General features: G+C 41.0%; 1 protein-coding gene across 1 annotated transcript in view; it reads left to right on the top strand.

The window, feature by feature from the left end:
* Positions 1–7012: 7012 nt before the first annotated feature.
* KCNIP4 (potassium voltage-gated channel interacting protein 4) overlaps positions 7013–21315 on the top strand; it is a 1220174-nt gene continuing 1205871 nt past the window's right edge. Inside the window, exon 1 of the mRNA XM_015138055.3 lies at positions 7013–7196. Within this exon, the coding sequence (XP_014993541.1) occupies positions 7136–7196 (61 nt within the window). The 5' untranslated portion in view covers positions 7013–7135. The remainder of the gene's footprint in view (positions 7197–21315) is intronic.

The following is a 21315-nucleotide window of genomic DNA, read 5'->3' as shown; positions in this document are numbered from 1 at the left end:
GGTGGCTCATGCCTGTAATCCCAGCACTTTGGAAGGCCGAGGTGGGCAGATCGCCTGAGGTCAGGAGTTCGAGACCAGCCTGGCCAACATGGAGAAACCCTGTCTCTACTAAAAAACACAAAAAATTAGCCAGGCGTGGTAGCGGGCACTTATAATCCCAGCTACTTGGGAGGCTGAGGCAGGAGAATCGCTTGAACCTGGGAGGTGGAGGTTGCAGTGAGCAGACATTGCACCATTGCACTCCAGCCTGGGTAACAAGAGCAAATCTCTGTCTCAAAAAACAACAACAAAAAGGAATATTCTAGAAACAGATTCATTTAGTTATAACAAAATCTCTTTGGGACAGTTTTATTCAAACTGTTAGCAGACAAACCAGTAAATTCTTACTTTTCAAGGATTGACTTTTAGTCTTCATGCAGGAAAATGAACAATTAAAGAAAATACAAGGATGAAAGATATAAAGTGATTTGGAATTTAATGGACCTATCTACTAATTCTAACATATTTAAGTATAGAACCCAGAGATACGGAATTTAGGTAAAATCTTTTTGGCATTCACCTCATTAATGATATTTAAGTTTTTGCAGAGCTGTCTGGTTAAACTAAATCTCCATTCTGAAGCCAATCCTCTAATCACTTCTCCTGCTACCTACAGAATGTAGCCAGTGGATTCCCTGAAGTCCACAAGTCAGGGGTCATGGCAGTGAAGTGAAATAATGACTTTACATTTGTAATATGGACTCATCCTGCAAGACAAAGTTGCAAGGCAAACCTCAATTTTGATGCTTAGAGACTTACACTTCATGTGGCAGTATTCCAGCTTTTATAAACTTGGCAAACCTTATAGAAGCAAGTGCTGAAAGATATCAGACGATGAAGGTTTGTGACCTGGCTGCATCCCACGTGTCTTGTGAAAATAAGTCTCTTAATCTCCACGGGCTTCAGTTTCTTCTTCTGCAAAATGGGGATTATAAAATTTGAGCTGTCAACTTTTCAGAGTTGTAAAGATCAGATGAGGAATTGAATATAAAAATCCCACAGGAAGGTTGGAATTAACTTGGCAGCTCTAAAATGTTTACCTCATTTTTGTTTCATTATGGCATATTAATATTTCCTTTAATGTTAGGATCTCAAAGAAGATTATTTTACCTGATTATTATAATACAAGAGATTAAGAATCATAAATTTGCAAGTGTAGTCCAATGATCAAGGTTAGGTTGAAACCTAATGAGATAATAAGTGATTCTATTCACGTGAGTAGGGCTGGCATAAAAGTGAAGCTGGATTGTCTCATTAGGGTAAAGTACAGTGCGCTGATTGTAACACTAGCCTCTTCTTCTGCTCAGTGGGCTCTGCATGGCTCCAAGGGAGCCTAATGTAAATAAGTAAACAAACACAAAGCTGTGTCCAGTGTGTTGTTGAGCAGGACTTCCCACTTTTTTTTTTTTTTTTTTTTAAGGCAGGGTTTTTCACTCCGTTACCTAGGCTGGAGTGCAGTGGTGCCATCATAGCTCACGGCAGCCTCGACCTCCTTGGCTCAGGCAATCCTCCTCTCTCAGTCTCTTGAGTAGCTGGGTGCCACTACCCACAGGTGTAAGCCATTATGCCTGGCCAATTTTTTTTTGAATTATTTGTAGAGACGGGGTTTACTATGTTGACCAGACTGGTCTCAAACTCCTGAGCTCAATCAGCCTTCCTACCTCAGCCTCCCAACGTGCTGGGATTACAGGCATGAGCTACCATGCCCAGCCTTCTCACAGTGTAATATGCTTACCTGGAACCACCTGAGGATGTTGTTAAAATGATGACAGTGATTAAGAAGATCTGAGGCAGGCCCCAGATTCTGAATGCCTGACAAGCTCACAGGTGACGCAGATGTTGGTGGATTTCAGACCACACTTTCTTGCCTCTAGTGTGGAGTAGTGATTTCTCAAAGTATGATCTTAGGGTATGTATTAGTCTGCCTGGGCTACCACAACAAAATATTACAGGCTATGTGGTTTAAACAACAGAAGTTTACCTTCCCACAGTTCTGCAGGCTGGAAGTCCAAGATTAAGGTGTCAGTAGAGTTCTATTTACACCGAAGGCTCTCTTCCTGGCTTGCAGATGGCTGCTGTGTCCTCACATGGCCTTTCTTCTGAGTGATTTCTCTTTCTTCCTCTTCCTCTAAGGCCACCTCTTCCTCTAAGATTAGGCTTCCTATCTAAACGATGGACTTCAGTTAAAAATAATGTATCATTGGCTCAATTGTAAAAACGTACTACACTAATACCAGATGTTAACAATGGGAAAACTCGGGGAGGGGTTCCTGGAGAGGGGGTACACGGGAACTCTGTATGCTCATTTTTTTTTGAAAACGAGAAAGTGCTCTAAAAGTCTATTAAAAAATAAATTATATTCTAAGACCTCCCTGCCAAACTCAGTGAATCCATCCATAGGCTGTAGCAGAGGAGTTTTTAATCTAACAGTTTAGGTGATTATTATGTATGTTAAAGTTTGAGAAACATCAAGAAGCAATTGGAAGCTCTCGTGTTTTAATCAGATAAATGTGAGTTCAAATTTCAGCTGCACCTCTTCACAGCTGACTGTCCTTGGGCTACTTAACCTCTCTGAGTCTCAGTCTCATTTAAAATCAGGGTAAGAATAAGTATATATGATTTTTCTTAGAACGAATTCATACAATGACATAGAGTTTTTAACACAGTGCATAGATGCATAGTGTAAGTGCTCAACAATTATGAAATAATAGAAGTTTTACTGTTACTGCCTAAGTTATGGTGAGCCAGGGAGAATTGTGGAAAATGTAAGGGGCTTTCAGAAAAGACAAAGCAATAAAGGTAATAGGCAATACAAAATCAGAAAATAATAAAAGTAATCCTGGTTGCTTCTATAACATTCCATTGTTTACATATAGCTTTCACTTTCATTCCCTGACTTGATCCTGACAATAACCTTGTGAGGCAGAAATTCCCCTTTTTACAGAAGAGGAACTGAAGCTTAGAAATGATCAGTGACTTTCTGGAGGATGTAGAACTAGGAAATGTCAGAGTCTAGAGCATCAAAATTCTAGTCCAGGGTGACAGTACAGTGTAGTAATTAAATTTGGGGGCTCTTGAGTCAGACTGTCGGATTCAAGGCCCAGAGATACTGATTACTATTATAAAATTGGCAAACCAGTTCCCTTCTCTGAGGCTTAATTTCTTCACTAGTTAAATAGGGATAATAACAGTACTTATCTCCCAGGGCTTTGTAAAGATTAAATGAAATAATGTTCATAAAGTCTGAGATTCATGGCTGGCACATGGTGAGTCTTCTATTTCTGCACTCAATTTTTAATATGGTTCCTTGAGGGAAAAATATGCATCCATGCTATACAAAGAGTAATCTAGGGTTAGTCAGAGAAGGTGGAAATCTGTGTATGTGTCTTGAGGATGGGAAGAGGGGCTAAGATTGCTACAGCCTCGGAGGAGTAATAAGATGCTGGCACAGCACGCTGTGGCCTATGAAGCTCTTCTCTATAACCATTTGAAGTATTTAAAGAGCCAATAAAGAGATAGTACAAGCAAGACAGAGACATCCTGGACTTTTGGTCCCAAATATAAAAAATGATGGTAAATGCGGCAGTAAAAAGATAATTATTCTGTGATGTTTGACAATGACTAAGAATCCAAGTAAAAAGGTCTGAACTTGGAATTTATAGTAGATAAAATCCTATATGAATATTTTGGAAATATATTAATGTATTATTATATATAAATTATATAATATATAAATTATATTATATAATATATAATACAATACATATTTATATATTAATATATTACAAACTTCTTCAGCATAGTGTCTACTTTACACGATTTGGTTGTCTTCTTTATAATTAGTCAAGGGGTAAACATTTAGTAGGGCCAACATGGGCAGATACTCATTGGATAAGATTTGAAAGGTAGTTTGGTCCAACAAAATGTTCTGCATATTTTGGAGATGAAGAAGGAGTTGTGTATTACCTCCCACACTGTGAGGGAAGGTTGCTTAGACCTGTTATAGAATATAGCGGTGCCATTTCTTCTTTGAGTTCATCATGACAAAATATGATGATGATGATAATGGTGATAACTATTACGACGGTAGGTCTTACTGACTCTATGTGCCAGGAGCCATCCTAAACACTACATATGCTGCCTCATATAATCAATCTTTCCTAACAGTTAAGTAGACCCTCCCCTCCCCTTTCCTTTTTTTTTTTTTGAGACATAGTCTTGTACCGTTGCCCAGGCTGGAGTGCAACAGCATGATCTTGGCTCATTGCAACCTCCGCCTCCCAGGTTCAAGCAATTCTCCTGCCTCAGCCTCTTGAGTAGCTGGGATTATAGGCATGTGCCACCACACCTGGCTAATTTTTGTATCGTTAGTAGAGACCGAGTTTCACCATGTTGACCAGGCTGGTCTCAAACTCCTGACCTCAGGCGATCCCCTCATCTCGGCCTCCCAAAGTGTTGGGATTACAGGCGTGAGACACCTTGCCCGGCTGAAACTATTATTTTCTTCATTTTAGAGTGAGAAAATTGAGGCAGGGTATTAGTCCTCAAACATACAGCTTGTTCACAGTGTTGGAACTGGAATTCCAACCCAGGCTGCAGAATCCAAACCAGCATGCTCAGGTAGCTTTAGCTTTAGAAGTCATCATATAGAAGATAAAATTTTGAGATGGACAAGTATTAGTGATTCAAAGTTGGGGGTGGTTTCTGGAAAGACTGCTAGTTACAGAAAAAGAGAAAGAAGTAGTTGGTCAGTAAGTTGGAAGTTTGCTATGAGAAGTCTGCAGAAGAGGGAGAAGGTGGCATGTGACAGAATCAAATGATTAAATCGGACAGAATGGGCAGAGAGAAGACTTGTTATAAGGAAGCTGGCAAGTGGGAAGAATGCATTGGCTGTAAAGTATGCAGACAAAATTCAATAAACATTTACACTGCATATGATCCCATCCTCTCTGACTCTCTCTCCTGTTACCCTTTCCTTCTCTCAATGTATTTCAGCCCTGTCAGCCTCCTAGCTGCCCTCCAAACATGCTGTTCTTATGTTAGGTCTTGCTGTTCTCTCTGCTTGGAAGTTCTTTTCCCCTTGAGATGTCCACGGCTGGCTCCTCACTTTCATCAGGATTCCACTTAACTGTTGCCTCTTTCATAAAGCCCTCCTGGACCCCCTATATAAAAGTGATCTCCACTTCTGATTCCTTGATTTATTGTCAGTCTCTGCCTTCTAAAAAGAAAGCCAATAACTGAGAGTCTTTGTTGTATTCACTGTGGTATCCCAATGCCTACAACTGTGCCTTGTACACAGTAGTTACTAGATGTTTGCAGAATAATGAAAAAACAAATGTTTAGGGAAGACTAACTATGTGCAAGGAACTTTTCTAATTGCTTTGTCAATACAATATTGTTCTCAACTTCAAGAATCAGGGTTGCCTATCTTTATACAGTGATTGGCTACATGCCAGCCATGGCCCTAAGCCCTTTGCATCTATTCATTTTCTTAAATCCTCACAACAAAACAATAATGTAGGTACCAGTTATAGCTGATATTTGTACCAGGCGACACGATTATGCAGTAGTGGAACTAGGATTTGAACCCAGACAGTGGGAGTGTCAGCATCTGTTTCCTTAACAATGAACTAAAAGGAGAGGAAGAAGCTCTCAAGAAATATACAAATACAAGCTATAAGGGCTCAAAGGACTAAGTAAATCGTTCGTGGGTTTGGGGATGGGGAGAAGGGTAATAAGGCGTCAATTGAGACCTACTTGGAGAAAGGGGGAAGACTCCCCTTGGTGACAGTGTGTATAAATAATCCAGCAGCCACAGGGAGGGCAAATAGTTTCACAAACACTTAGAAATGGCTTCCACCCAAGTCATGGCCAACTGGCCTTGCAGCTGAGAGTGAGAGGGAATTTTAATTCCGTTTGCCTGGAGAACGGGTCAACTTGACCTTTCTTCTGAAAAGAGAGGCTTTACGCATTTGACTCCTGGGGACACAGAAGTCTGCGTTTTAATTTTGATTTCTCAAACAGTAACCATGGCCACAAGTGGTCTTATTGGTTTCTCTTTACCTTCCCAACTATTCCCGGCCTTACTGTGCTTCAGAAGGGCAAATGACCCTGGGGGTGGTGAGCGATAGCTGCTGGTTGACCTGCCTGGGAGATCTCAAATGAAACCTCCCACAAGGATGCTTCTCCAAAATGCCACCGGTCTATGCCACCCCCTCTCTCCAAGGTGGTATTCTTCACCTCCGCTCTGCCCTGCGATGCTCACCTGGAGTCTAGAGCCAGTGTTTCCCCACACTTAGCCGAGTCGCATGACCGGTTCTAGCTTCAATGGGAAGTTTCCTGTCTAGGAGTTCCTGGCGCTCTGCCCGGCTCGGGAGAAGGGCATCTCCTTGCGCTTCCCCTCTGGTGTCCTTCAAACTCAGCCTAACTTTGGCACCAGTATTTCCAGTCTAGCTGTCCGAGTTGGAGCCCCTGGGGGCCGCAGCGGCGTTATTTGAAAAGGCGCGGCGCCTTCGAGCCCCTCCCCAGAGCAGGCGCTGCTCGCAGTGACAAGGGGTCCTAGAGGCGCCCACTGAGAGCCGCTGGCAACTCCCGGGGGTGCCCTGCCCAGCCCGAAGTCACCTCGGGTCTCTTTCAGGTCCATCTGCTCTGTCGCTAGAGGCACCGCACCACCAGCTGCGTTTTCCCATCCCCGTACCCCCCAGCACCCCCCAGTCCGGTGACTCGGCAGCAGGTGGTAGGGGTGGCGCCCACGCGGGCGAGGGGCTGGGGTCCCCGCACTGTAGCCGCCGGTGCAGCTCGCCTGCTTCCAGCCGCTGCCGCGGAGCTGCCAGCGCCTCGGCCGCCCCCGCGCGCCCCGCGCGCCCCCGCCGCCAAGGGCCGCGCAGCGCCCCCGGCGCCCCCCGCCGGCCTCCGCCTGCACCTGCAGCAGGCTCCGCGCGCCCTGCCCGCCGCCGCCGCCGCCGCCGAAGCTCTCTCTCCCAGCTCCACGGACGCCCCCGGGCCGAGCGGCGGTGCGCTCCCGTGCAGACCCGTCGACAGACGCCCCTGGCCGGTGGACTCCTGAGTCTTACTCCTGCACCCTGCGTCCCCAGACATGAATGTGAGGAGAGTGGAAAGCATTTCGGCTCAGCTGGAGGAGGCCAGCTCCACAGGCGGTAGGATGCAATAAGCTTGCGAGCGGGCGCCCGCTTCCGCCCTCCTTCCCTCGCGAGCCGAGACGGCTGCCCCTTCCCTTCCTCGGCTAGGGACGCTTGTTGCCTTCGCTGCATGAGACACAGTCACCTGGCGGGACTGGGAAGGGGAGGTGGGAGCGGCGGGAATGGGGTGCAAAGGAGAGGGGGGTGCATGCAAGATCCAGGTCGGGGAAGAAAAGATGTTTGAAGTGTGTTTGAAACTCGCCGGTGGCAGGGTCCCCTGCGATCCTGTGCGTACTTTTGCCTTCTCTGAAAATTTCCAAGGTTGTTTATGCATCTGCCAGATGACTCCAGACCGCACGCTTCCTTCCCCTAACACATGGAGATTAATGAGCTGAAATAGTATTGGTCGTCTCCTTCCACTTTTCCTTTATGCCCCCAAACGTTTCTTCATTACAACTGTATTTTTGTCCCCTGGTAAGATACTGGCGGTATCTTGCCCATGTCGGATTCTTCAGCCGGAGCGTATGGCTTGTTTTATGGCTAGCTTCAGTTTAGTGTGTTCAGAGAAAATGGTCCTCAGTGACACTTGGAAATAATTTATATACAGTATAGCCTTGGAAAGGTATCGGGCACTGTGTTAGGATCTTGGCTTTCAGAGAAACGTGCGTTCTGCGAAAGCAGGGAGAAATGTTTTGCTGTTTGGTGGGATCCATAGAGAAATAGGGGACGATGCCCTCCCACAAAGAGTCTTGGGTTGCATCGATTTGTTATTAGGTGGTTTTGATGTGTACAGAGTATTTTACAGGAGCCAGAAATAGAATGGAAGTGATTTTGGGGCACATGAGAGTGATAAAGGGCTGGACCAGCTCCCGGATTACATAAGCTAAGGGGTCACATATGGCTATAGCATAGTTTGGGTTTAGAGGGTGAAAAACTTGGACTTGAGGGCTGCAAACTTGCAAGGAAAGAGGTGTTTCCACTTGCTCCATTCTTTAGTACTCAGGGAAATGGAGTCACCTCAACAACTTGAGTCAGTCATTCGAATTTATGGCCATGAGAAATGGAAATGGACACCCTCCCTTTCTTTTCTTCACTCCAATAGTTAAGGTCATTGTAACTGGGAGGACACTAGTCTCACTTGAATATGAAATTTTAAAGAGAACAGTCTTAATCCTTTTGGACTGGAAAAAGTAATATGAACATCAACTGTAATGCCCCACATTTGACTTGTAACTGTATTTAGTTCTGTTTTCACTTATACCTGGAGATGCCCACTCATTATGAGCCAAGCATATGTAGAATATCTCTTGTGAGAAATACTTACAGTCTTTAAGAGATCAAATGTTTCCTGAGTGGCATGTTTAGTGTAGAGGGCTGAGTAGTTGTTGGGTGTTGAGTTGAGTTCGTAGGGTCTCTGTCTTTGCAATTCTTTAGAATAAACATAGGGTAGAGGGCTAGTTGTCATACTAGAGACTCATTCACACACATGGCAGCCCAGGGAACTCAAGGCTGGAGCAGATGGCAGGAATGTCGTCTCCGGAACTGGAAGGCTTGCATTGCTTGGCTCCTCAGTGACCACAGCTTTTTTTACTGTGCCTGTTCTTCCAGCAACTGGATGGGGATTGAATCAGCATGTCTAGTGTATGCACAGGGCCATAGGTGGCCATAATCACTATAAATGAGAAATGAAATTGAAGTCACACCTGGGGAGTACTATACATTTAAAAAAGCAAACCGTTTAGTGCTATCTCCCGAATCAGCAAGTGTTCACTGTTTATTTAGAGAACAGAAATATGTTGATGTATACTTTGGCTAAGGTGAGACCAAAGTGATTAGTTTTCTGGCTGAGAATTGATTTGACACCTGTTTCTTGAATTGTATTCACAAATTTTTAGCTAGTTGTCATATGATGGGAAGAATAAAGAAAAAATAGTTTGGATTATCATTTTTATTCTTGTTGATATTGCTTCAAAGCTAATATTAGAGAATGATCCCCAAATATGTAATATTATTTTCACCAAACATATGCATAAGTACTTTGCTTACTTGTGATCAGATATAGGGTGGTCTTTACTAATCCTGGGATGAGAAAGGATGATTTTTAAAGGCTTAAACTCTATCTTCCATTTTTGTTTTAAAATAATAGTCCTGATATCTTGTTCTCTTTCCAATAAGTAGGCTGTTTATATAACTTCCAAACTATCTTGTACTATGATACAGTTTTTTCCTTGAATATATATCTCTGGGATGGAGGTTTATAAGATGATTTATCTGGAATCTAAGCAAAATTTAACTGGAAGCTCTAACTGAGAGAAATATATGTATATGATAGAGAAATCGGAAATTGGAGAAGTGTGAGTCTGTGTGTGTGTGTGTGTGTGTGTGTATTTTATTACCTGACTTGGAGATAGAACACTGTGAAAAATGATTTACTGAAAGGCAAAGGATGAAACTACATGAATGGAAAGTAGAGAGGAAATGTTGGAAATGACAGAACAGAGTCGAGTTGCAATTCTGAAACTTTATAATAATTTAGTTTAAAAAGTTCATTCCATACTCTCTTCTCAACAAGTAAAAGCATCTAATATGCTAACTGATGAGCACCACCTGTAAATCACTGTAATTGACATTGTTAATGCCAGAGAGGACAGAAAATGGGCGAGTTGTGCATAAGTACATGTAAGTAGAGAAGGTTTCTTACAAATTAGAGTGCTCACTTTTGCCCGCCAACTTCCATGTTAAACCCAAAGCCTGACCAAAATACATTTTTTATTTCATTGTCTAATCCCATTATTTAAAATAATCTGCTAACAGTGGAGAGAAAGAGGGAGTTGATAATTCAGCTGTGTGTTTGAAAGATAATCAGAAATAAGGTCAGAGGAAAAAAAAACCTACAAAATTATTCATTGGTGTCCTTAATTTGTGCCATCTAACTTAGGGATGGCAGATGTTATGTGATGTAATCTACAACTAAAAGTGAGGAGGAAAATGTATGTTTCAATAGTAGAGTAAAAAAATCTCTTCAATTTTGAATTGTCATTTGATGGATGTATCATGGCTTTGGCTTAAGTTTTATGTTTATTAAAAATAAGGCAAACTCAAATTAGTAATTCCACAAGGGTAATATAGAAAAATCCATTTATTCTGAATCTATGAAAAGTTTTTCATCATACAATCATTATTTTATTTTCTTTATGTCATATAAATGTAAGGGGTGTACTAAACAAATGATAGGATGAAGTGTTGAAATTCAGCCACCCTCTCTCCCCAGGCCTAAAGCTTATGCCATCTCATAAAATAAAGCTATGGATGGTTTAGAAATTAATGAGCCATGCAATATATAATATGTATGCAAGATTTCTGCAGAATTGTAGACTAGACAGTGGTTGATTGTTTTGAAGATATATTTCTGGGCTTAAATTATTAAGCCCTTACTATTTTTTGTCCTTTTATTTATTTTTCGTGTTCTCACTTTTTCCAGAACATGTGAATAATATTGCTTTTCAATAATACATAGCAGAATGTGTTTTTTTACTAAATAGCCTCTCTTCTTAGTGACTATTTCAAGTAGATTAATGTGTAAGGCGGGGAGGGGGTTGTGGGGAGATGAGTATCTTATTTGTTCAAGGAGCCTTTGCAAGTCTGAAAAATCTTTTAAAATTCTACAACTGTACCCATTATTATAAATTAATTCACCCTTGGGCATTGAATCACCCATTTGTTTTCCAAAAGTATTCATTTGGTTAAAGTTCCTGAGGGCCTTTTCTCAATTCATATCCTTCTGAACTCACTGGGTTGTTTCATGCTGTTTACCAACATGTCTTGGGAAATTGTGAGCTCTGTGAGAGCAGAGGTTTTCTGTCCTGTTCACCACTTCATCCCCAGGATTGAGCATGAAGTCTGACTTGTAATATTTGCTCAATAACAGATACTGAATGAAAGAAGCCTTCCCAGCTTGCATTGAATTATTCTATTTTCTCTGATTTCTCTTGGATCTCGTTTTTTGTTTGTTTGTTTTGTTTTGTTTGTTTGTTTGAGATGGAGTCTCATTCTGTCACCCAGGCTGGAGTGCAGTGGTGTGACCTTGGCTTGCTGCAATCTCTGCCTCCTAGGTTCAAGCGATTCTCCTGTCTCAGCCTTCCGAGTAGCTAGGATTACAGGTGCACCCGCCACCATGCCCGACTAATTTTTTTTTTTTTTTTTTTTTGGAGTTTTAGTAGAGATGGCGTTTCACCATGTTGGCCAGGCTGGTTTTGAACTCCTGACCTCAAGTGATCCAACTGCCTCGGCCTCCCAAAGTGCTAGGATTACAGGCATGAGCTACCGTGCCCAGCCAGATCTCCTTTTATGACACTTATTTCCTCTTTTTTGCCCATTTTGTGCAGCCTTTCACATGGTTGTCTTTTAATTATCTTCTCCCTCTATACTCTCTTCCTAATCAAAGTGTGGCTTTGATTCTTATTTTGATGGGGGAGTATCTCTTGAGTCTATAGTCTGCTCCATTCCTCTTCTGCTGGTCAGACTCATAAGAAAGTTTTACCAACACCTTAAAGTCAGTATGTCAAAAAGGACATCATGCTCTGTCTTCTAAAAACAATTATTGTGGCAACATTTTTTGAGACATGTTGTAAAACAAACAAACAAAGCAAAAGAGTCTCCTTCTCTATGGTATTCTCATCATGACGAATAAGTCACCAAGACTTATTGGTTCTCTTCTGTATTTTATGTCTGTCTCTTCCTTCAATTTCCATTTCCACCACCAAGATTTTGTTCTCAGCATCCTTTCTAGGCCGTGATGGTTATATCCTATTTGCACTGACTGCTACTCCCCACTCAAAACCAACCAAATTTACTGAAACCTAACTTGAGTCATATAATTCTCCTGCACAAAATCTTTTAATGCCCCCCGCATTACTTATAGAATAAAAAATACAAATTCCTTAGCTTGATTTTCAAGGCTCCTACAACGCAGTGATAGCTCTCCATCGTAACATTTTCTTTCATGATGCTGCTAGGTCTACACCTTGATCTGGCTAAACTGGACTGTTCCTTGGTCTCCAAACATATCTCTTTTTTTCTTTTTTTCACTTTCTTTTAAGTCAGAGTCTCACTCTGTTGCCCAGGCTGGAGTGCAGTGGTGCCATTATGGGTCACTGCAGCCTCGAACTCCTGGCCTCAAGCCGTCCTCCCACCTCAGCCTCCCAAGTAGCTGGGACCATAACCAGCTGTATCTCCTGTTTTACCCACTGCTTAGAATTAACTTCCTGCCCTCACATTGCCCGGTGAAAATCTGTATATCCATCAAGACATATCTGAAATGTAGTGTCCTTCTCTTGCAGCCTCACTGATTTCTCCCTGACTCCTCCCCAAATAATTATTCTTTGAATTTTCTTAACTTGCTTTGCTTTTATTATTGATATAGATCTGAATGACAAGGCAGAAGTAACTAGACATAATTTGTCTCATTTGCAGATATTCAGTTGTAACTTTTTGATGGCAAGTAGTACCATGCAAGAATTACTGATTTTTGTACCCCTAGTAAGCACTTGTACAATGCTTCATAAACTAGTAGACATTTAGACCAGGCATGGTGGCCCACGCTTGTAATCCCAGAACTTTGGGAGGCCGAGGCTGGCAGATCGCCTGAGGTCAGGAGGTTGAGACCTGCCTGGCCAACATGACGAAACCCATTCTCTACTAAAAATACAAAAATTAGCTGGGCATGGTGGCGGGCACCTGTAATCCCAGCTACTTGGGAGGCTGAGGCAGGGAGAATCGCTTGCACCCAGAAGGCAGAGGTTGCAGTGAGCCTAGATCGCGTCGTTGCACTGCAGCCTGGGCGACAGAGTGAGACTGTGTCTCAAAAACAAAACAAAACAAAAACTAGTAGACATTTAAAACTATTGATGGAATTAAATCACATTGTCCCGTGGTAGACCCACCAAAGACCAAAGTTACAATTCACATTTGATTGCGTGTTAAGCCGTTGGCTGGAAGTGACTTTTGGCTCCATGTCTTTCCATTCAGTAGACTGAGTTTATGAGCACAGTACATGACATCAAGATAATGCTCCTTTGAACTGTGCATGTTCTTGCATCTATAGCACCATGACTATCAGAGTGCACACTGTTTCTGAAAAAGAGCTTAACAGATGCCCAGTGATTTTGTACATTTAGGGCAGTCGTCAGTGTCTTCTTTGGATGTTGTTACTGTGACATTCCCTCGTTCTTACTCCCTTCCTGATCGATGATCACCTCCAACATCAGTAGTCTGAGGGGCCTCACATCTCCTGGCCCCTAACCCCACAAATGGTCCTTTGTAAATTTCCCCTCAGTGAGTGAATGCCTACACCACCACATCCACCACCATTATTCTCATCAGATGATAGATCCTTGCATTACGGCAGTGGATGTGGAAAGGAATGGGAAAATTTAAAAAGGCATGGAGACGTCATTCAGTGTATACACACCCATTTCCTTAGGTGCAACTTCCTTTTACATCAGATTTCACAGTGAAAAGTCAGGCTGTATTGAGGGGGAAGTAAGAGGGAAGTGAAAAGTGTGTCAAGACTGAGAGAGGCAGAAGTTCAGCTCCTTTGCTGTCATTGCTGTGGCTGTACCTCCTCTTCTTGCCCAGTCTTTTCTCTATAGGCTGTGCTATATGTGCACACATGCACATAGCATTAGAGAACCTGAAAAAGGGCTGACTGTCAGTATTTAAACATAAAGGCTCTTCACACACTCTGACAATATAAGAAATAATTTGAACATGGATATAAATATAGAATTTTCCATATTGAACATTTGGCCTTCATGCTCATGTTAGGGGCTGATTTTTCTTCCTGAACGAACACAGCCAGTGTGGTTGAGTGACTCTCTCATTGGAAATAGGTTGTCAGTTTAAATACCCTTTGGATATGTTATTGACCTTTTAGAAACTTCTCTCCCTCTACCTGCCCCATCCAAACTATTTATTTAGGTAAAAATAAATCATCAAAACATTTTACAGCAACAGTTTATAACTTTTTGATTACCTGAAATCTGTATTGGCTTAGGGAAATGTCCCCTCTTGTATTCAGGCGGCATCTGCTCATGAAAGTCTTTAGGGAATTAGATCTGGATTTTTAAAAAAAATTTTAAATAGGTCTTTATTTTAAAAAGGTTTTGGAGGAAAAATAGACTTCCATCTCCAGATGTCAACAGTTCTTAATATTTTGAAGGATCTTTTGAGTTAAGCAGTTTAAGCAGTGACATTGCCCAGATGGGAATGAAAATCAGATTGAACTGATAACAGTAACTACTGCAGTCTAATGATGATTTCCCCACAATCCATGTCTTTTTTTCTTGTGCTGTTTGTACATTGTTACATATGGTAAGATGTCTCAAAATCTTATTATTTTGTTTCTTATGAGAAAAGACATGACTTCTAAATGTCTTCATGAGTTTCATAATAATATCGAGTACATATAGCACATGTAGCTCTTAAACTGATCTATATCTCCAAATAGATATTCTGCCAAGGGTTTTATTTTGGGTTGTAACTTTTTATAATTTAATGAATATTCATTATGATAGCATGGGAAACTACTTTCCCATGGTCTAGCCCATACCTTTTATCCATGCTTTGCATTTGGTAATTCACTCCATGAATTAAAGTATCTTATGGTTAGTTACATCTAAAGGCAAAGATACAGGGTTGTACTCCAACCCATTCTACTGTAGTGGAACTGATCCCCCAGTCTTCTTGTGTCCACAGGGAATTCGAGGAAAAAAAGGTAATATAGAACTAAGTAACAGACATTTATAAAATAATTCTGTGAGATATAGTATGAAGAACAAGTTAAATTTGCAGAGAAGCTTAATTTAGAGAAATTTTAATTTAGGAAGGTAAGAATATATAAAGTAGTCATTGAGTTTAATGTTGCTGTTTCTTTCTTTCTTCCACTGTGCAGTGGTGGTAATGATATCTACCTGTAGCTTATAAAGATCCTGTAATGATGAAATAAGATTAATTCAGCAAATATTTACAAAGGAACTACTTAGTATTGGGATGACTGAGACGTAGAGTCTGCTTCTAGAGAGCTTACTGTTTATACAAGAGTTAGTAACTGAATGTGCACGAGGCATTGATAGTCAAGTTGAGGAGAAAATAAATGCCTAAACATGTTTATTTTAAAATATTCATTCCCATAACAGAGTTAAGGATGAAGTGAGATGGATGTTTAAAAGCAAAATTACTTCCAGTTGGTATAAGTGCTGTTCCTTTCCAAATGGAAGCACACAGTGATATTGAAGTTGACCTTTTCCTCTTTGGGGTCCTGTAGAATAAAGCTATGAGAAGAACTGGGCTTGAAGTCCTGTGTTTTTTCTATTGTCCATTTCTTCCTGCCCTCTACCAATTTTTCTAACTGTAATCTGGGTTTATCTTTCAGTCACCTAAAGACATTATATTATCTAAGCTATTTTAAAGATTTTAAAAACCTTCTTTGATGCTGGAAGTCTGTAAAAAATGCACTTTTTTCCTAAAACAAATATGATTTGGAAGCTTGGAGAATGCAAATGAGCTATATCTTCTGTTTAAAGACAATCCTAAAGGAATTGAAAATGCTCAGGTCTGTTATTGGGAATTTACATGATGTTCTGATGTAGGCAGAGGCACTTCAAATTGGTGTAGGAATTTTCAAATTAAATAGGATGTTTCTCTAATTTTTAAACTTAATTTTGGGGATCACTTATTATAAGGATGTTATACATTATCTAATATTTCAAGCACTTGTGAAAGTCACATTCTGCTCAACTTTTCTCACATCCTTTCCAAGAATTTTAAATCACTTTTTCCATATCATCTATGTTAATAAACTTCCTTTAATTTGCAGATGAGCCTTTTATACAGTGATGCACAGTATTATTGCAGTGGTTATCTGTTCCTTGTCCGCTCATGGTCCAGTTTCATCAGGATTTTCTGCTGAAGTCATGATATCTGAGAGAGTTGGCACAGACTCTGAAACGCAGGTGCACTGCGTTAATTTAAAAGTTGTGAGGAGGAAAATTTTGGGGACAAGTATAAAACAATCCCAGGCATTGAGAAACATGGAAAAAGGAAGCAGGAAACTGTAAAATACAATATCCAGGGATATGGAGTGAGGGAATTCTCTTGCTGTGGGTTTATAGAATAAATCTCTTTTTTTTTTTTTTTTTTTTTTTTGAGACAGAGTCTCGCTCTGTCGCCCAAGCTGGAGTGCAGTGGTGCGATCCTGGCTCACTGAAAGCTCCACCTCCTGGGTTCACGCCATTCTCCTATAAATCTCATTTTTTAAATGGAGGTGTTGTAAGATAGTTTTTAAGAAAGGGCACACATCTAAACTGGGAAGCTGGAAGGTAATAAATGCTAGCACTTCTGATGTAATTTAAGTACAGAAGTCACCGCTACACCCCATAAGTCCTCCTAGTTAAAGTTATGGATGTAACCTCCAAATGAAAATTGGTCATTAAAAAGTACTTTGAAAATTGTTGTACACCTCTCAGAATAAACAGTGAGAATGAAAAATCCACCACCTCTACCCTGGGAAGATTAAACTGTAAAATTAACTTGTTATAAGCATTGCAATTGAAAACATAGCTTTATTTATCCTTGGATCCCTGAGCACGGGATTGTGGCCTTCCATAACTATTATTAGAGCAAAATTTTAGATCTCAATGACAGTCATAACTTCAGCCTTAATGCAATTTGTGTTGTGATAGTTTTAGAAATATTTTTGAGAATGTTATTAAACAATCATTCACTTAAAATGCATTTATCAATCACCTACTATATGAGAGACACTGTGCTAGTAAATATTTCAGAATATAAAGATATGTTAATTGTTTAAGTTATAGGAATTAAACATTTAAATTATATCTTCCTTCTCTACCCTAGACTTCTACTTGACCCAAATTGTGTATTAATTACATAGTGTATGTTAGTTTACTTAATCTTCAAAGGCATGTGCTAAATACCTTCCTAGGACCCTATCATATGTTCTTAATGAAGAATATCACTAGCTGTAGTCCTTGTCCTCTGTGAAATAATAAGCTGAAGGAACACTCAGTAAATCTATCATAATCACATGGTTTGTTGTTGAGTCATAGTGGTTTTTTAGAATCATGTATAATACAACACAATCATGTATAATACAGAATCATATATAATACAGAATCATGTATAATACAACACAAACCTTATGTAGAAAAAGAGCATTATTCTGTAGACTAAATAATGTTACTACTCCTTCATATCAGTGGGGATTTCCCCAAATGTGAGCCAATTGATTCTTTCACAAAACATATACTGAACATTCATTTCCCAAGTATTCTTCTAAGTACTAGAATGCAGAGTTGAAAAATATCCCATGGAAAAGAAGCACTGAATCTAAAGAGATAGACATGAGAGATGAAAATTAGAACTTCAAAAGCCCTGTGATAACACCAGGCACAGACTGCTTTGGAAACAGATGTAAGTCACACTATGCAGGCGGGACAGAGTCATAGAAAGCTACTTAGACTAGGTAGGACTGGAGGATGAGAATGAATTTTTCAGGGAGAGATGGCAGGTGAATTATGAAAGTTTCAGGCAGGGAGAGCTGTGGTCCCAAGGCTGGACCAAGAGAACATGGTACTACAATCAGGGAACATTAAGAATTTTGTGTGGTTTTGTGAATGTGTGGGGAAGAAGAAAATTGTGAGATGGGAAGCTGGACAGTAGTCACAGTCAAGATGTGATGAAGTATGAAAACTACTGATAGATTTCAATCAAGAGCAGAGCATCACCACATTTGCACACTGGGAAGATAACTGGTGATGTAGCCAATGGACAAAAAGGGAGTAAAACAGCAGGCAGAGACCTGCTGTGGCATAGCTGCAGGTGAGACATAATGAAGGACAGAGCAAGGCATTGGTCATGCAGTGGAAGGCAGAGAGTACACATGAGACAAATAGAGGACAAGAGCAACTCTCGGTTTCTGGCCAAGGGAACTGTTGCGTGGCATACATTTACCAAGATGGAAAATACAGAGAAGGAGGTTCGGTTGAGAAAAACCTGAATGGTCGGTTTTGGAGAACAATGAAATTTAAGGGCTTCTTGGATATCAAAGTGGAGAAGATGCCCAATAGGTATTGGGCCATATGGGTTGCAACAGGATACTGAGCTTAAATTTTGTGGATAGAAGACCATCAAATTTCACAAAAAGTGACAGAATGAAGGGAATTAATTTTGCATAGCTGTGTAGGAAGTACCATCAGTTGGGATATATTGAGGAGGCGGTCCCATTAGTCTAGGCAAGAGAAAACAAACGTTTGAACAAGGGTAAAGGCAATGGGAATGGAAAGGTGAGATGGCTGTTGTGGGGGAGAAAGATGGCAAGGTTGGTGACTGTGATACTTTGTGGTGCTGCTGTGAGTGACAAGGAATATAGGAGGAGGGACAGGTTTTGGATGGAAGATAATGTGTTCATTTTTAGAAATATTGATTTTGAGATGCTGGGAAAACATCCAGGTCAAACTGTCCCAAAGGCAGATGGAAATGTAGAGTTCAAATTTAATCTATTTCAGAGAGGCACTCATTTATTTCACATCCAGCATTGTGATGAGTATTAGGAATAGAGAGATGAATGAGGCACAGTCTTGCACCCAAGAAACTGGCCATCAAATTAAACTGGGACCCCAGTTTAGGAATTAGTTGCAGAAAGATGATGGTAATTGAAGTCATGAACTGGATAAGGAATAGAGTCTAGAGTCAGAACTGTAAAGAATAAGGGTGGGAGATGGATGTGAAACCATGGAAACGTGTTATACCTGGAGAAGAAATTGGAGAGGTAGATGACCTCTAATGAATGGAGGTCAGTGCCTGGCATGTAGAAGGTCCATATTTGTTAACTAATGGGGAAAAAGGGAGTTTTAAAAATCCAGAGCTGGCTAATAGAATGAACTGCTGCAGAACATTAATGGAAGGTGAGGACTGGTGGCTAAGGATAAGACTTTGGAGTCAGAATTAGGATTCACATACTGTGCCTGCTATCGTGTGACCTTGAGAAGTCACATGGTCTCTCTGTAGTTTAGTTTCTTAATGTGTTCCTGGACCATTCTCACCCCATAATTCTGTTGGCATTCTTCCTCACTTCCTTTGGGTCTCTGTTGATATGGTACTTCTCTGATGACTTCATCTAATATAACAACCCATCCTATTTCTCTTGTATTAGCCTGTTCTCACGCTGCTAGTAAAGACATATCTGAGACTGGGTAATTTATAAAGGAAAGAGGTTTGATTGACTCACATTCCACATGGCTGGGGAGACCTCACAATCATGGCAGAAGGCAAGGAGGAGCAAAGCCACATCTTATATGGTGGCAGGTAAAGAGAACGAGAGCCAAGCAAAAGGGGAAACCCCTTGTAAAACCATCAGATCTTGTGAGACTTATTCACCATCACGAGAACAGTATGGGGGAAACCACCCCATGATTCAGTTCTCTCTCACTGAGTTCCATGTGGGAATTATGGGAGCTGCATTTCAAGATGAGATTTGGGTGGGGACACAGCTAGACCATATCATCTTTCAATCCCTATCATCTCTCAATCTCTTTACCCTGCTTTACTTTCCTTCATAGTTTTTATATACTTTGTAAAAGAAAAAATATAGGCATATGATATATGCTATACTACTATTTTATAATGCTGTTTTATATATACTATATGTATGTAGATATACATGTGTGTACATATATATCTATCTTTATTTCTTTGGGGTTTATTTGTTTATTTTCCATTATCTTTCTATGAAAATGTACTCAAATCTATGTTGAGTTGTGAATCGCTGAAGAGAATCTATATCATCAGGTTGCACTGAGGATTAACTGAATTAATGCATATGTAGTGCTTAGCACAGTGCTTGACAATTAGATACGGCCCTATAAATGTGAGTTGTGGTCATGTTTATAATTATTTGGCCTGAGAAAAATGTTCTTTAATCATGAGGATGAGAAGTCAGGAGAGAGGAAAAACGGGGACTATGTGGGGGTCATGGAGGGAGGGAGTTCTGAGGAAGTGACATTGCCCTCTGGAAGGGATAAATCTGGTCCTCTAGTGCAGAAGGGAACAGGAAGTCACTCTGGGGTGACTTGTTGGGGAATATTCTGTGGAAGAGCTGGACTCTAAATAGCCAGTGGAGTTCAGAGGGATTGAGAAGAAGCATTTAGTGTGGAGGCATGAATAACTGTGTGGGGACAGTATATGGATGGCATGGGTGGTGACCTGAGAAGTGATGAGGCTGAGACATGAGATTGGAGAGTCTAAGAAATGTGGATTTTATGCAGTGGGTAGGCATTCAAGGTTTCTGAGGACAATAATGGCATAATAAAAGTGATGCTTTAGGAAGAGTCCTCTTGTCTGATGTAAATGGAAGAATAAAGAAGGGAGAGTCTCCAGGTGGAAAGGTCACTGAGAAGTCATCAAAGTTGTCGAGGCATTAGGTAGGAAGGTCTAGTTCGAGAAGGGTGTTGGTGGCAGTTTCTTGGGGCATTGTGATTGGTCTTTGTAACTGATTGAATGTGGGGGTGGAGTTAAGTGGGAGATCGAGGAGGAGTAGGGGTCAAGGCATGCACCTAGGCAGGCTCTGTACTCCAACTGGGGTGACTGATGAAGGCCTTTGCTTATGGTGATGGGAGGGTATTATTCAGATGACAGAAGACAGAAGAAGGAAATTGTGTGGGTCTTTGTACATGTGCATGCACATAGGGCCAAAAGCATTGAGTTCAATATTATATTTGGGGTGCTAGAGGAATACCCTGGTAAGAGTGACCCTCAAACAGTTTTGAATATCCTTTTTATTGATAAGTAAATTGAGGCTCAAAGGGGTTAAGCAACTTGCCCAAAGTCACACATCTGGTGATTGAGAGAGTGGGTGTATTTATTAACCAAGGCATCGTGGCTCCACAGCCTGTACTCTGAACTCTTATTTCTCGACTATCCTGCCTGGACAGGGAAGAAGAGGGGAAGAGTGGAGGGTGGCACGTGGTACTCTGAGCTGAGCTGGAATCGCTCTGGGAGGGCTGGGCTTGGCTTAGTTGAATTAGTGCTTGTTGTCTAGTTTGGTGGTACATGCAGTTAA

The sequence above is a fragment of the Macaca mulatta genome, chromosome 5, assembly GCF_049350105.2.
Source record: "Macaca mulatta isolate MMU2019108-1 chromosome 5, T2T-MMU8v2.0, whole genome shotgun sequence".
NCBI classification, from domain to species: Eukaryota; Metazoa; Chordata; class Mammalia; order Primates; family Cercopithecidae; genus Macaca; species Macaca mulatta.
This window is presented reverse-complemented; position numbering and strand designations above follow the sequence as displayed.